Raw genomic sequence first — 14,443 nt, 5'->3', positions numbered from 1 at the left:
ATTTGCTATTTTAATCTATTTTATATTTTCTGCACAACTATCTCAAAACCCCTTTTCATCTTTATTGTTATTGCTAACTTTTATTGCTTGCAGATAGATTTTAAACCCTGATCAACTGATTTTAATATTGGATTCGTTGGGAGACGACTTGGGGACATTTGTTCACAATTATACTATCATCTCTCTAGTGTTAGACAAGTCTACCCTAGAATCATATTAATTTGACAGCAAAACGACAGCTATCAAATTTGGCGCCGTTGCCGGGGAATTCAATTTGATTTTGGTTATCAGGTTTTTCTTTCTTATCTGCATAATTTTTTTTTCCCTAATTTTTTTTTTCTGCATATTTAACCTCTGTTTTCTTCCTTTTAGTTTTTATTTATTATAGCAATAAAAAAACGAAAAAAAAATAAAAAAATAAAAAATCTAATATTTAGGATATCTCTTACCTTTATTTTATTTTGATTTGTTTTTATTTTCTTTCTATATATCTTTTATCTTTATTTTGTTTTGATTTGTTTTATTTTCTTTCTTTATATCCTTTATCTTTATTTTTTTGTTTTTATTTGTTTTTATTTTATTCCTTTATATCTTTTATCTTTATCTTATTTTGCCTTTATTTTATATCTTTTATGTTTTTAGTTATTTCTTTTATTTTGTTTTGTCATCTTTTTTTATTTCTATTTTTGTTTTTGTTTACTGTTTTTATTTTCTATATTTTATTTATTTTTACATAATATTTTTTTTCTTTTTTCTCTCTAACTATTTTTTTTAAAGCATTAAGTGTAGCATTTGTGTTAGTTTTTTTTTTTGTAGGATCTTGCATTTAGGGTAGACACTTCAGTTGCTACTCTTTGATTTTTTTTAATATTGAAAGCAATTCAGGGAAGACTCTGGCTAGGAAAGACTTGGTTTCTAAGTTTGTCCACTTGTGACTCACCTATCTTTCCTGGGAGTTTACTTGGTTTGCTTTTCAATTTAAAAAAAAAAGAGTTTGCTCTAAGGCGTCTAATAGGTGTTGGTGTCCATAATATACATCCCCTGTTTTCAATTCTAAAATGGAACGGAAATTAGCTGAAGAAATTTACAATTATGATATTTATTATGAGCCATATTTGCAGCAACGTTCACAGTTTTATGAGCAGCCTCAACAACAATGTGAACCATATTTTCAACAACCTCAACATTTTAATCCATATTGTCAGCCGTCATATGAACTACCTCAACAGCAACCATATTATCAGCAATACTATTTTGATGAAAGTCAAACATCTTTTCAACCATTTGTGCAAACTGATAATACTCCTCGTAATCTTGAAGAACCAACTTTAGAGGAGTTGATGAGGAAAATGACGGAGAGTAACACAAAATTTCAAGAATGGACGGCTGAAAAATTTGCAATTCAAAAGGAAGAACCAAGGCAAATAAAGGAGGTCAACATGAAATATGATCAAGAATGGGCGGCTAACAAAATTGCAATTCCAAAGGAAAAACCAACTTTAGAAGAGTTGATGAGGCAAATGACAGAGATTAACATAAAATTTCAAGAATGGGCAGATGAAAAAATTCAAGAGGCTGATGTTGTAGCAAGAAGAGAGAAAACTGATCAAATGATTGGAGAGATTGCAGATTATGTTCAAGAGATGAAATCACCTCGTGATCCAGATATAACTCTTGATCCAGGCACTGAAGCACCTACCTCTGCCATAGACACTCTCGAAAAGAAGTGGGGCATATCAATTGTTTTTAAAGCTAATCCGAATGATTTGCATGAAGGTGAGCTGGCTGAACCTAAGATTGCTACACCATTTAATGTTATTGTCCAACCTCTACTGATGGAGGAGAAATCATTGCTAAATCATGAGGGATTAAAAGTTGTGACATGTGAAGATCATTTAGTGCATCACATAAACACTGAGGATGAAAATGTGCTTGAGTTTTTAGGAGATTTTAACTTCTCCAATCCAATTAAATGTACAAATGTTGAGATAGAATGCACTAACTCTTGTGATGCAAGTCTTGATAGAGAAGTTGTTGATGCTGCTATACTTGTCGAATCTACTAAAAAAGATTGTGCACTAGCAGATGGCTCTAACATAGTTTTGGAGGTAATACAAGAAGAGGAAGAGCAGATGTTACCCATCCTTCAAGTAGACACTGCTAGTGGAGAAGAAGATGATATTATTCTTCCATCCTTAAAGCTTCAAAGAATACAACCTCCACTATTTAAGGTGAAGCCCATATCACTCATTCCATCATCTCCACTGGCTACACCTTCTACCATAATTGGAACGTTTGAAAGCAGCCTTTACCAGCCACCACCACCTCCTAACTTACATTTCATTCCATCTCCCACCCCAACTAGACCGTCTACTCTAGCTAGACTGTCTAGCCTTAGACCACCACCCTTAGACGATCCTCAAACAGCTAACCATATCAGATCGTCTATGATGAATAAATTTTTGTCTTCCATCTATACTCTAGAAAGTACCATCATCCATTCATGGAAGAAACTGTACCATTTCACACGCCCTCCAAACCTACCCCAGTTCCATCCACTATTTCAAGGCTTCTTCATCATAATATTTTTGTTACATAGTTTACCAAGGTACTGCATGCTTTGGTTAGATGCTCCAGCTAATAGTGTTTCTACACCACTGTGGATGAAGAGTTTTGGCTTATACTGTAGAGGGGATGGTTGAAACAGCTGCGACTGCCACTTCCCTCAAGCTGAATGGGGGAGTACTTCTTCTCTCACTTTTATTATACACATTTATTTATTGATTTTACATTGAGGACAATGTATGATTTAAGTGTGGGGGAGGAGAATCATAGTTTAGGATTTATCTTTTCTTGATTTATTTGTGTTTTTTGTTTTTTCTTTAATTTTTTGAATTTATTTTTGCTTTTGTTAATAAATAAGCTTTTTAGGATTGTCTAATGGCTGACATGTTTTATAATTCTTGAAAATCTTGGTTTCTTGATATTTTTTGTTTGGATTTTCTTTAAAATTGATAAATAAGTTGGTTATGAGAAATTTTGGGTTGAATCTTTTGATAGAATGTCCCTAGTGAGTTTTGAGCCTTGATTGATATATCATTTAATACTCTTTTTAGTGTGTTTTCACTCATGTTTGCTTATACTCTAGAACTTAGCTTGATTCTTTGTTTTACAATTGTGATTTACGTGCATGAACTGATATGATAGAGGCATTCTTTGTTTAAATTAACCCACTAGCCATACTAGCCTACCTTTATGATAATAATCCATTTGTTAGCCCTTTGAGCCTATAGCCTTTTTCTTATTTTTAACCCTTATTACAAGCCTCAAAACAGAAAAACCATGTTTGTCCCTACCTTAGAAGATGAAGGAGCTTTGAAATCATTTGGGAATAGGTTTTTGAATAAGTGTGGGGGTGTATCTCATTTTCATAGTTTACCTCTTCAGTTTTTTTTTTTAAAAAAAAAGAAAAGGGGTAGGAAAAAAAAAAGGAATACAACAAGGAAAAAAAAGCAAAGCAAAATAAAGAAAATAAGAGTGGATCCTCTAATATATTGGATTGACTGTCTACTATATGAAAAAAAATTATATCTTGAAATAAAAAGAGGAGTTGAATTGTTATAATACTTACACTTATTTTTAGACCTATCCTCCATTGCTCCTTTGTTTTTCTATGGTTTTAAGCCTAATTTCCCCATTTTACCTACCTTTACCTTAGCCTCATTACATCCCTTATGAAGTCCTCTTGATCTTTGATTGCATGTTTTTTTCGATTGTTGTGAATATTAGAGTCTTGCTAAGCATATGGTAGTGTTTGTCTGCATGAGTGCTGAGTGTAAATACAAACCCTAAACACTTGAGAGTAGGAGAGTGTCCAGTGAAGTTTTGTCAATTTTGACTCAACCTTCAATTTCAAGTACCTGCTTGTATATTAAAATATAGGAATTTTCATTCACATTTTTCTTGATTTCTTTAAATTATATCATGGTTGTCATTATGCATTCTTAGAATTTGCTATTTGTTATTTGCATTCCTTTTTCTTTTCTTTTTAAACCTCAGAGTGTTTTGCCCGGGAGTGCAAAAGGATAAGTGTGGGGGTATTTGATGAGCATATATTTATTCACACTCATTAGCCTAATTCATAGATTATTGGACTATAATAATAAATAAATCCATTGTTTTAATTAATATTCTTATAATTGGGTTTATTTGGGCCTTAACTATTATTATTGTTAATTTTGTGTTTTTAGAGTAAATTATCCGGAGGAAGCATCTACCTTTGTGAATGGGCCAAATATGCAAAAGTCCAAGTTGCTTCTTGAACCAAAACAGGAAACAAATTCTGAGGAGAAGAAAGAGAAAATAAAATCTACAATATCTCAGAAACAGAATTGGAAGCAAATCTTCTGCAAAATACAAGAATTATGGAAAGATAGAAACTTGGAAACGGTTAACAAAATATACACTACAATATTCTCTCAAGATCCTTGGAGCAGAAAAGCCTATAAAAGGACACAAGCATCAAGGAGAAAAGAGAGAGCTTCGTAGGGTTTTCTTAGTTTATTTTCTTCTTAGTAATTCTTTTGTTTTGCCTCCGCATGGAAGGCTAAACCTTTTTGGTTGATTCTTTTGTAATTCCCCATTGAGTTCTGAGGTTTTGTTCAATAAAAGTTTTGATTTTTAATTCTCTATAGCAGTTATTTTTATTGTCTAATCTCCTGGAAAACTAGTTTTTGTGAGAGGTTGTACTTGAACGCATGATTGAGAGTCTTCCTTATCTTAAACTTTGGTTTCTTAGTTAGTTCGCATTGTTCTAATTAATTTCTTGGGCGCATGATTCAAGGGAGAGGAGGTAAGCATTCCCATGGAGTATACGCATGGAACAAAGTGGGTATTGATTAAACTAGTAGACGCATGCTTTACTGGTGAGTTTCAGTTGAATCAGATCGGCGCATGTTCAATCTGGTTTAGCTCTATTGGAGGATTGAGAAAAGATTAATCTTTAGAGAACCTGTGATGGTGGAAGAACTTGGGATCAACCGCTTTTTATTTGCTATTTTAATCTATTTTATATTTTCTGCACAACTATCTCAAAACCCCTTTTCATCTTTATTGTTATTGCTAACTTTTATTGCTTGCAGATAGATTTTAAACCCTGATCAACTGATTTTAATATTGGATTCGTTGGGAGACGACTTGGGGACATTTGTTCACAATTATACTATCATCTCTCTAGTGTTAGACAAGTCTACCCTAGAATCATATTAATTTGACAGCAAAACGACAGCTATCATCTTATAACCAACTCATGAACTTTCCATATACACGGGGGATCAATATTCTAAGAGTATTACCATTGGCAACTTAATAACTCAAGTTTTTTGCGAAGTGGATTGAAGTAGAACAACTAGAAAATATTGTATGTAGATTTCAAGTTCCAAGATTTTTTATATCAGATAACAACACTAAATTTGTAAGTGTATCATCCAGGCCCAAATTGGATATATATTGCCCTAGTCCAGATCAGACGTGTACTAACTCTGCCCAAATCATGATAAGATCAAGCCCCATAATGAAACGAATTGGGTGTGAAATTCCTAAAGAACCTGCAATTATTTCCTAAAAGAGTGACCTTTAGCAATTAACCAAGATATTTGCATTCTCATTAAAAAGCCCCAAAAAATTGTCATTGGGCAATAAACTTAATTTGAACAAATATATTATGTCAATCAAATCTTATTATCACGCAATTGATATAATACCACGTTATTTGATTTTAGGACACAATATCCCAATTTCATTAATGCACTGATTTAGTCATACAATATATCTGATTATATTACATAATACTCTGATTTTACTACACAATAATTTGATTATAATACACAATACTATGATTTTATTATATTACACTCGGATTTTGTGACATGATACAATCATTGAAACTAATTATACCTCATAAAAGTCATGGAAAACCAATATCAATGGTCCAGACCCATGAAAACTTATAAATAGACCACCACTCTCAGTGAGTATACTCAACAGATATTTTACACTATACTCACTTTATACACTAAATTTTATGCTCTTATTGACTTGAGCGTCAAAAAATCTTTTGTAGGTGAAACCCCCTCATTCCCTTGGAGTCAATCCATGAAGCTTGCAAGGATAAGCTCCATTGACCATCTTGGAATTCAACATCTAGATGAGAATAGTAAGCTACCAAGTGAAGCAAATGTGTCGTGAACTCGATATAAAACAAGTATTTACAATGATTGAGTACTCTCAAATGAACAAACAGGCCTAGACAGTCAATCAGGTGACCTCACGAGGTTTGGAAAGAATGTTGCTAGCAGTTAAAGGTGGATGATCAGTTGAAGTCTCATGGGTGTTGTGATCTTACCACACAAATCCTAGTTAACAACCAAAGAAACATCATTCAAACTTCTTTATGGAACTGGTGCAATGATACCGATTGAGATATTTCAGTCTTCTCTTAAGTGACTAAGTTTTCCCCCGCAAGCTCAAAGGAAGGCATCCAACAAACTTATGATGTTTGGGAGTGTGGCAGAATAAGAGGAGAAGCTTTGAAGCAACGTGTGGAGCTAAATATAGAAGCAAAGTTGTATCAAGAAATTTCAAGGTATTGGACCTCATATTACGAAGGGTGCATCCGAACCAAATAAAGAACAAGATCTCGCTAGAGTGGATTGGACCATATAGAATACAAGAAGTGATAGAGAAAGGAGCATACAAACTAGAGACGTTGGATGAAGGCTTAATCCCTCGAACATGAACAAAAAGTTTATATTTTATTTTAGTTTAGTTTATGTAAACATATAATGACACTCTTTTCCCTTGAGTATTTTTCAAAAACATTTTTTCTCGGGCGTTTTTAATGAGGTCACTTGGATCGATGGCTGACAAATCAATACTAGGGTGCCAGACCTGAACTTGGTCAATAATGGTCTCGAACCCAGTTGCGAGGGAGGTAGCAATTTCATCTTTCAAATACTCCTCCATAGCCTTCCATTCTTTCTCTTTCAAAACATAGTAAGCACAATTTTTCTATATCGTTTACTTGTCTTCAAGGCGAAGGATTTCGTCATCTCTTTCCTTGAAACGAAGGGAAATTGCAACCTTTTCTTTCGCACACTCTTGTTTTCGGGAATAAAGATGGTATATTTCAAGTGCCTCAACTCTAAGGCGACCTATCTCTTGTTGAGAGGCTGCAAGTTGCTTCATTTTTTTACATCATCTAACAAAAGAGTTCTAGATCAGTCACTAGCTGACTGAATTATAGCCATCGATTTATGGAGAAATCCTTGCAAGCCTTCATAAAGAGAGGGCAAGTCATGTTTTTTCGACATCGTTGCATCTCCTTCTAAGTAGTTGTAAGCACGACTATGAGTAGAGTGACAAAAGTTGAGGTTTCAAAAACTCCATTTATGACCTCAAGAGCCTTGGGGTCCCCCTCCAACTAATATTTTTCGGGACCTCGACCATTTGATTTGGAATTAGCTGAATCCACTGGAGTAGTGTCCTTATAACTTCTTGTTCTTTTTCATTGAGTTGGGGTCCAAGGGCATCGCCTCGATGTCATTGAATTGTACGATAATCTTACTTAATCCTTTAGTCGCACTAGTTTAGAGTTTTCGACTTCATTCAAAGTCTAAAAACAAAATGGCTCACCTCTTTAAAGTGGTGAGCCATTTTGTTTTTAGAGATCACCATTTGATTATCTGTAACATAAAGTATAAGGTTAAAGCTAGAAAAATAAAAAGATGAAGTAAATTTTTAAGAATAAGTTATATACCGATGTAGACTTTCAAATTTGTGACTCGATATTCAAGCTTTAATAGGGTGGTCAAATAAAAAATAAACTCCAACATTTCCAATTTCTCACAGTTCTTATACTCGAACAATTCAAGCTCTTTCATCTTTCGAGCACAATTTTGAAATGTACTTTTTTCATCCAAAGACTTGGTGTAAAATGTACAATTATTGACTTCATAACTTATACAACAAAGGACATCAAAAACTTCAATCCTTTTGCCAACCAGGTTAAGGTTTTTGATGCCGTTGAATCCTTTAACACCTCATCTTTAAACCAAGGCATGAAAGTCCTATTATGTTCCATCAAAACCCATTTCTGGTTTTCTTGGATTATTTGCCTTCACAACAGATTTATGAGCAGACAAGTAAGCTATAACCTCATCAATGTTATTCATTATATACAAATGTTCTTGCTAGACTTCTGATCGAGATTTACTTACCACATGTACACCATGTAAACACTTACTTATAGAACGTTTGTTCTGCCATGAGTTGGCTGGAAGATCTATTGGATTGGCTTTTGACATATGCTCTAAACAAAACTACATACTTTATTCTGCTATGTACCTTTCAATCATTAAATTTATGGATGATAATGATTTTTGACATACCCTTTTAAAATGTTCATATACCGTTCAACAGGATACATCCGTCTTAAGTAAACTAGTTCACACAATCTAAACTCTCTTACCAGAAGCACAACTAGATGAACCATGATGTCAAAAAAGGACTGGAAAAAACATCTTTAATTCACACAAGATAACACAAATCTCATCTATCTTTATTGGATCAGTGACTTTACAAAAATGGAAGAGAAGAATGAACACAAACGGGTTATGGTAGGCTTAATATTTTTTGGTAAAATCCCGCGAATAGCTATCAACAGTAACTGTTGCATCAAGATGTGACAATCATGAGACTTCAATCCAATCAGCTTCAAATCTTGCACATATACTAGGCTTTTCACATTTGATGAATGTCCTTATAGCACTTTCACACCCTTTAGACATTGGAAAAAACTTCTTTTCTTCTTCTTTCGACATAGTGTAACAAGCTGGAGGCAAATATGTACACTTACCCACTTGTATTGTGCCAACTCGCCTCTAATGTTCATCTCAATCAAATTCAAACGAGCATTTAAACCATCCTTTGTCTTTCCGTAATGTTAAGAAGTCTACCAATTAAACTATCACACATTCTTCTCCACATGCATTACGTCAATACAATGTCTAACTTCTAACTTCGACCAATACAGAAGATCAAAGAAGATTGGTTTTTGGTTCCATATGTTTGTCACAAATGATCTTTTTTATTTTATTTTCCGAATGTGTTGTTTATGTTATTTACCTTTTCATAAATTTGAACACCAGCCAATGGATTTGGTGGACTATCAGTCTCTTGATGTCCATTAAAGACTTTTTTTCAACCTCCGGTAAGGATGATGACTTTTAAGAAATCTCTAATGCGGAATATTTCTCGAATCTTTACCAAATTTGGGAACTCGTCATCAAATTTCTCTATTGAATAAAATCAGTTAGATGGTGGTACATGTCATCACATTTCTTCTCATTTGCATGGCATCTGAGATTTTTAGCATCATTTGAGTTTGCAAACTTCATCCTTCGAATAATAGGAAGATACTACACAATCTTCAATGGGGATCCATGCTTTGCCATCTCTTTACCATCATCGTCTTTTTGTTTCAACTTGTAACGTGATAACCCACACCTCGGACAATTTTTCAACAATTCAAACTCCTTCTTGTATAATATACTATCATTAGGACATGCATGTATCTTTTTATACTCCATATCCATCGGACAAAGAATATTTTTGGCCTCGTAATTATGATTAGGTAGACTATTTCCTGCTGGAAGCATTTCCTTCAACAACTGAAGCAATTTCATGAAGCTTTTATCAGTCCATCCATTTATTGCCTTCAAATTCATCAATCTTAATATCGCCGACAACCGTGTGAAGTTAGTTGATCCAGGATACAATGGAACCTCCACATCGCTTTACATACTTCTGTATCCATGCTCTTTCGCAAAATAATCAACTTCAACATCATGAATCATGTCCTCCAAGCGATCATCATGTACTACATCATCCATGATGGACTGAACATATTCTTGGGACACATACACACTTGGTAAATGTAATAATTCACCATGCCATGTCCAAGTTGTATAAGATTGTAGAAACCCATCACATAGAAGGTGCTCCCTGATTTTGTTAACATCCAATCTCCTCCCGTTCAAACAAATAACGCATGAAAACCTAAATTTTACTCCATCACCACTATTGTTGGCATTACGTTGCACAAATTGTATAAATATTTGTACTTCTATTTTTTATTCATCAATTATGCAGGATAAATTAATCCAATCTGAATCCATATGTTTGTTTCATAATGATCTCTCAATGAATTTGGATATCTCAACCATTTACCGAGGGTCAAACACTAACAAATTTAATTATACAATGATGACTACTACCTCAATTGATCAACCAATGATCATTTATTTTTTTCACATAATACCTCACGAATATTTTGCTCAAATTGAATCCTCAAATTTTTCAAAATGTCACAATTCTTCCATAATTTAGTAATGATAAATAAAGATATAACGATAAATAAATATTAATTTCTACTAACAATAAAGTCAATTTATTTTAGTTTAAAATCACTTTACTTTGAATAAAACAACAATGTAGTTAAACTAATACTAATCAAAGATATTTTTAGTAATTCTAATAAAAAACCAATGATAATTTACTGGAATTAATAAAACTCTTTAACAGCATCCATCAACGTTATAATAATATCCAAGTTCAATAACCTCTTCAAATTAAAAAAATTATTGTAAAGTTAATTTTTTTTAATTAATGATTGTGAATACAATTGCTTTAATATTTCCTCGTTAGAGCGAAATATTATAATTTAAATTTCTATGTTCTTGTAAGATTACGTTGAATAGGAAACTATTTAAATAACCACTTGGGTCATAACTTTAATTGGATGTATAAACTTTAATTAATTATTTGTTTGTGATTTTGAAAAGGTATTAGTATCGCATAACAAAGTGATAAATTTTTAGGGTTAAGGTAAAATAAAATAAAATAAAATAAAAAAATAACGTGTGCTTGGCATTAGACGATTACCATGCAGAATTTATGAATGATATTAAAAGAAAAGTCCAATATATAGTGTTAACTTATAACCACATACATTTAGAATTACCACAATATATGGCTACAAAACCTTTAGAATTAACACAAAATTAATAACCTTTCTTAAAGTTTTGAGAATATTATGAATCTTAACCGAAAAAAGTTAGAAAAGAGGTAACTCAACCAAGAATAAAGTCCTTGGCAATATGTATAATCTCACTAGCCCTAGCAGCATCAACCATGTCAATATTATGGAACCCCACTTGGTCAAAATGTGCTTCCACTTGCACCCCACATTTGACCAACATGGTCACAAACTCTTGTTGTCGATCTACCATGATGTCCCCATTGTACCCAAGAACAAGACACTTCACTACCTTCTTAACATTATCAAGGTGTGGTCCCTTCACCATAGGGTTGCAATACCTATGGTCACGATCTGTCTCCTTCGGCAAAGCCAAACTCCACAACAAGTCCAACACTGGTAAAGGTAATACTTGATCTGTTGCAAACTTCAACTCTGATCCTGTTCTCTTCTCCCCTCCAAACATGGGTTGGTTCAGGACCAAACCACGAATCCTTAATGGACTCAAATCCACCACAGCAGTCTACATCAAACCATTTCATTTATGTATTCATTTTGCATGCATGCATAATATCAAAAATATATCTATTTATAAAAAAAGTGTTGATATGTTTGACAATTCTCCACCATATTATAATTAAAAGAATAAATATTTTTTTTATTGAATTACGAATTTCATATGAAAAAGATGGAACAATTTTGAAATTGCATGTTACCAAAGAGTTGTATTCTAGTGTCTCTTATTATACACTTGCCAAAATAATATTTTCTTCTAAAAAAAACATGGTATTATATTATTTACTACTTTGTGTATTCCTAATATATTATGAGGTCTATTAACAAGACATCACTAGTGGTAGGATTGAGTTGTTGTTTTACTTTGAAACTCTGTTTTATGTTTTATGTGTAATTGTATTTGAAGATTTAGGTTGGTTTGCTTCTAGCTATAAGAGTTTAGATATCTCTGAAATATTTTTATTATTTATTATTTTTTTTAATAATAAAAAATTCATTTTCCAAGCAAAATATATATGTTTATGAACTTATCAATAGTTAATTAGGTTTATTAATCAAAATCTGGACTTGGGTATGGAGTTGCAACTACATACACTTAAAGAATCTTCCTTGGGAGGAACTGTTATACCAAAAGTAAATAAATCACACTCGTTAGTAAGAGAATTATTCCTCAATTTGTATCAAGAGAACTACATACTCTTATTATTTAATTTTTTTAAAAATCTGATATAACAAATTTTTTGTAAGAGTAAAAATGAAAAACTTGTCAAACTACATTATCAAAAGTAGTATCTTGATAAAGTTCCATCCACTTAATACCCAAAAATATTATTATTTTATTATAATATACTATTTTATTATAATATACTATTTTATTCTAAGAAGTTGATGAATTTTTTTACTATTATATTAAATTAAAGTGTAAGAGAAATTTTATTGTATCAAAAGTTTATTTGCATGAAAACCTGCATGGAAACGTTGAAAGCCATATTGGCACCACAATCAGAGCCATAGAGGTAGCATCTGGAAGGGTCCCCGTAATCTTTCAACCATTGCTCTCCATTGGGGAGGTTTAACTGCTCCTTCACCCACAAAACGGCGTCGTAGGCGTCTTGGTACTGTGTGGGAAGACGATGCTCCGGCGCAAGGCGGAAAGAGGCGGAGACGACGATGGAGGGGATTTCATCGGCGATGAGCGAACACTTCTGGTGGCTGTCGGTGTAGTCAGGGCTGAGGAGCACAAAGCCGCCGTTGTGGAAGTAAATGACGATGGGCAACCTCGCCACCGTGTTGTCGTTGGAAGGGAGCTTGGTGGGTCGAAAAATTCGAACCCAGGTTTTCTTTTGGGGGTCGATGGTTATGTCTTTTGAAACGACGGTGGTTCCGGGTGAAGGCTCAGGGTTGGCCTTGACGGTTGGGGCATTGAAGAAGCGTGTGATGGTGCCGTCGGGGTTCTTGGAGATGCCAAGGTGTGTGTAAGGGTCGAATGCAGACATTTTTGTTGTTCTTTGGTTTGTTTAAGGAAACGATGCAGTATTTAATCGTAAGTTGTTGGTTTAGGGCATGCACGTAACCACGTATGAGAGTGAGATTTTTTCTTGGGGAGGGTTACTAGATCTGAGAGGTTAGCCTAACATGTGTAAGGTTTTGCACCAAGTGAATTGGTAAAATGAAGAGGGTGTGTTTGAGGTTGAGGTGTAAATTTTATGTTACTTGATTAATATTATTACTTTTTAATTAGAAAATTTAGGTTAACATAAGATGATCTATATGTAAGTGGGGAGCAAAAAGAAGAGGGAGTTGGAAAGGAGATAGTGAGAAGGAGGAAGTGAAAGGGAAGAAAAGGGTGGAAAAGAAATAGAATGAAAAAAAAAATATATTAAGTAGTTTTCAAGATAATATGGTAACATGAGAATAAAAATTTGTTTGTCATATGACAAAATATATATTAGTTAAGAATATTTGTAGATGTGGAATCATAAAAAATTCACATATATTATAATTTTTTATTAAAGAAAAATATTTAAAATATATTTTTTCTTATTAATACTACAAGAGAAGGAGATATAAGCTATCACACATTAGTCTCGACTTATGATGGGACATGAGTAGAGTCAACCAAGTCAACGCTAAGTGGAGGAAAAAAGTTTGAAGACTCATTATACTTAGACGTTAAAAAAATGTTTGTGTCAACCTATGAGATGCTAAAAAGTATAAATTTTAAATTAAATGAGAAATGTATCGTCGACTTGGCCGACACAAATTGATTTTTTTTATTGAAACTTATGTCGACTTGGCGGACAATTGTTATGTGTGGACCTAATCGTTGCTAAAAAATTTACCTATTTAAATCACATTATTTGTAACATTCCTAATTTTTACCCATATATATATATTAAAATAATAAAAGTAAAAAAAAACAATACCTAATTAATATATGAATATATACAACTATCTTATAATTGTATCTCAAAAAGATATCCCTCTTCATAAGGATTTTAACATATACACAAAAGCTTTAAAAGAAAACAAAGCACTCAAAATTAAAAGCATCTCCTCTTCTGGCTGCTCACTAATGAGCTCTATTACTTGCAACCTCATCTGTTCCCGTGTAATTACATGATCATCACAGATTAAAGAAAGCAAACACAAACAAAGAACATGGTAAGCTAGTTATATAAAAATTTCTATATAATTTCAATTTCAAATTTAATCAAGTCTCATACAATATTTCAAATCATCAAGTGTTTATTAAAATTCATAACTCATCTTTCTCATGTCAAACTTCTACTGACTCACAACACATAAACACTTGACTCTACTTCCGGAAGA

At 33.0% G+C, this 14,443-nt stretch overlaps 1 protein-coding gene across 1 annotated transcript; it reads right to left on the bottom strand.

Moving 5' to 3' along the window:
• Positions 1–11,023: 11,023 nt before the first annotated feature.
• On the bottom strand, positions 11,024–13,134 carry LOC137819124 (alpha/beta-Hydrolases superfamily protein). Its single transcript, XM_068622879.2, has 2 exons — positions 12,577–13,134; positions 11,024–11,618 (listed from the first exon to the last, which is right to left on the bottom strand). The coding sequence occupies exons 1-2, from the start codon at positions 13,105–13,107 to the stop codon at positions 11,190–11,192; spliced, it is 960 nt and encodes a 319-aa protein (XP_068478980.1). The 5' UTR covers positions 13,108–13,134; the 3' UTR covers positions 11,024–11,189.
• Positions 13,135–14,443: the final 1,309 nt, after the last annotated feature.

The sequence above is a fragment of the Phaseolus vulgaris genome, chromosome 10 (genome assembly GCF_051622355.1).
Source record: "Phaseolus vulgaris cultivar YP4 chromosome 10, ASM5162235v1, whole genome shotgun sequence".
In the NCBI taxonomy this organism is placed as follows: domain Eukaryota; kingdom Viridiplantae; phylum Streptophyta; class Magnoliopsida; order Fabales; family Fabaceae; genus Phaseolus; species Phaseolus vulgaris.
This window is presented reverse-complemented; position numbering and strand designations above follow the sequence as displayed.

Bases quoted from the DNA above. Each gene is read 5' to 3' on its own strand.
- LOC137819124 (XM_068622879.2), bottom strand. From the start codon at position 13,107: ATGTCTGCATTCGACCCTTACACACACCTTGGCATCTCCAAGAACCCC. The intron at 11,619-12,576 runs GTTTTCATGCAA...GGTTTGATGTAG, and splicing joins CTTTCAACGTTTCCATGCAG to ACTGCTGTGGTGGATTTGAG.